Source organism: Propithecus coquereli, unplaced genomic scaffold (assembly GCF_000956105.1).
Source record: "Propithecus coquereli isolate 6110/MARCELLA unplaced genomic scaffold, Pcoq_1.0 Scaffold598, whole genome shotgun sequence".
NCBI lineage: Eukaryota > Metazoa > Chordata > Mammalia > Primates > Indriidae > Propithecus > Propithecus coquereli.
In genome coordinates this window covers 94,222-96,170 of record NW_012151929.1, presented here as the reverse complement: position 1 = coordinate 96,170, position 1,949 = coordinate 94,222, and the positions used below count along the sequence as shown (strand labels likewise).

The 1,949-nt window shown below is 45.0% G+C and overlaps 1 protein-coding gene across 1 annotated transcript in view; it reads right to left on the bottom strand.

The window, feature by feature from the left end:
* Positions 1–1,949, bottom strand: part of DHX8 (DEAH (Asp-Glu-Ala-His) box polypeptide 8) — a 59,036-nt gene that overhangs the window by 41,825 nt on the left and 15,262 nt on the right. Inside the window, exons 2-3 of the mRNA XM_012659040.1 lie at positions 1,145–1,254; positions 407–769 (exon numbers count right to left, since the gene is read on the bottom strand). Of these exons, the coding sequence (XP_012514494.1) occupies positions 407–769; positions 1,145–1,254 (473 nt within the window). The remainder of the gene's footprint in view (positions 1–406; positions 770–1,144; positions 1,255–1,949) is intronic.

Here is a 1,949-nt window from a genome sequence, read left to right as displayed (position 1 = left end):
ATCACTGGTAACTTTTTAGTTTTTTGTTTGTTTATGACAGAGTCTCACTCTTATCATCAGGCTAGAGTGCAGTGGCATCTTCATAGCTCACTGCAACCTCAAACTCCTGGGCTCAAGGGATCCTCCTGCCTCAGCCTCCCCAGTAGCTGGGACCATAGGCACACACCACCACACCCAGTTAATTTTTCTATTTTTAGTAGAGACCAGATATTGCTCTTGCTCAGGCTGGTCTCAAACCCCTGAGCTCAAACGATCCGCCTGCCTTAGCCTCTGAGAGTGCTAGGATTACAGGCAAGAGCCACCATGCTCAGCCATAATTACTTTTTTGAATGTGAAAAATCCCCAGTGATTAAAAAAAAAAAAATCTGCCTATCACTGGTGTGAGAAGAAGAGCACCAAATATTACCTTAGTCCTTCAAGCTGCACAAAGCATCCAAACTGCATGATGCTGGTAACTTTGCCATTGTAAATGTCCCCAATGGCAGGCTCTTCAGGGGGAGGGCGGTCCACGTGTTTATCCCGCCATCTGTCCAGATTCCTCTCCCCGTATTTGTCCCGGTCCTTCCGTTCTTTGGGGGGACTCTGACTTCTGCTCCTGGACCGATATCTAGACTTCCCTTTATTCCTCTCCCGGGTCCTAGAATGTGATCGAGAGCGGGATCGGTGTCTCCGCTTGTGGTCTCTATCTCGGTTTCGCTCTCTATCTCGATGATCTCTGTCTCTGTCTCGATCTCGGCTTCGACTCCGCTTCTTCTTCTTCGTCCTGTCCCTAAACAAATCAACAAGCACCAGTTTGAAAAAGAATTTCATCTTTGCATCCCCAAGCACTCAGCACAGTAGGGAGGTGTCCACTAAGTGTAGAACTGAATTAGGATTTCAATAACTATGACATCCCTGCAGGCCAATAAAGAACCAGACCACAAACGTTTTCAGCCTCTTTCAACCCTGATTTCTATCTTCTGAACATCTTAGCATTTGCTGCATAAGTATTCTTGGCAGGGAGCAACGAAAATAGACCCAAAAATATAGAGTACATGGCCAGTCCAGACTCTATAAACTTGCCCAAAATTTTGCTTGACTGGTTCACAAAACTCAACTGTCACAGTACCCTAAACTTCCAGAGGATAGGACACTAAGGACAAACCTGTGCTCGGCATCTCTTTGCTTTTCCTGGCCTGCTGCACTGGGCATCAAAGCTTCCAGTTCTTTCAGGACGTCCACAGCAACTTTGACATCATCCTCGTCCAGCATGGTCTACAGGGGCAGAGGCCAGCAAAGTTAAGAGGAGAAGGGAAAAAAAAATTAAGAATCTGTATGTACTTCAGGTACATCTACAAATCACTAACCACTTATGTGAAGGAAACAAAAGAGAAAGAGAGATTTTCAACGTAGCACTTAACACTATCCAGTATGTTATTACACTATTTGTTCATTGCCAATCTCCTCCCCTCTAGACTGTTTACATGTTTATTTCCTGTTCACCCCAACACTGGGATGTAATCTCCAAAAGGCAGGAACTCTTGTCTGTTTTGTTCATTGTTATAACTCAGGTACTAAGAACAGTGTTTGGCTGGGCACAGTGGCTCACGCCTGTAATCCTAGCACTTTGGGAGGCCAAGACAAGAGGATTGTTTGAGGTTAGGAGTTTGAGACCAGCCTGAGCAAGTATGAGATCTCGTCTCTACAAAAAATAGAAAAAAATTAGCCAGGTGTGGTGGCACATGCCTGTAGTCCCAACTACTTGGGAGGCTGAGGCAGGAGGATTGCTTGTGCCCAGGAGTTTGAGGTTGCAGTGAGCTATGAAGATGCCACTGCACTCTAGCTGGGGCTACAGAGCAAGACCCTGTCTCAACAACAACAACAACAATAAGAACAGTTTTTGGCATACGGTAAGTACTCAATAAATATTTGCCAAAAAGAAATTGTAAAATATAGAAAAATTAGCCGGG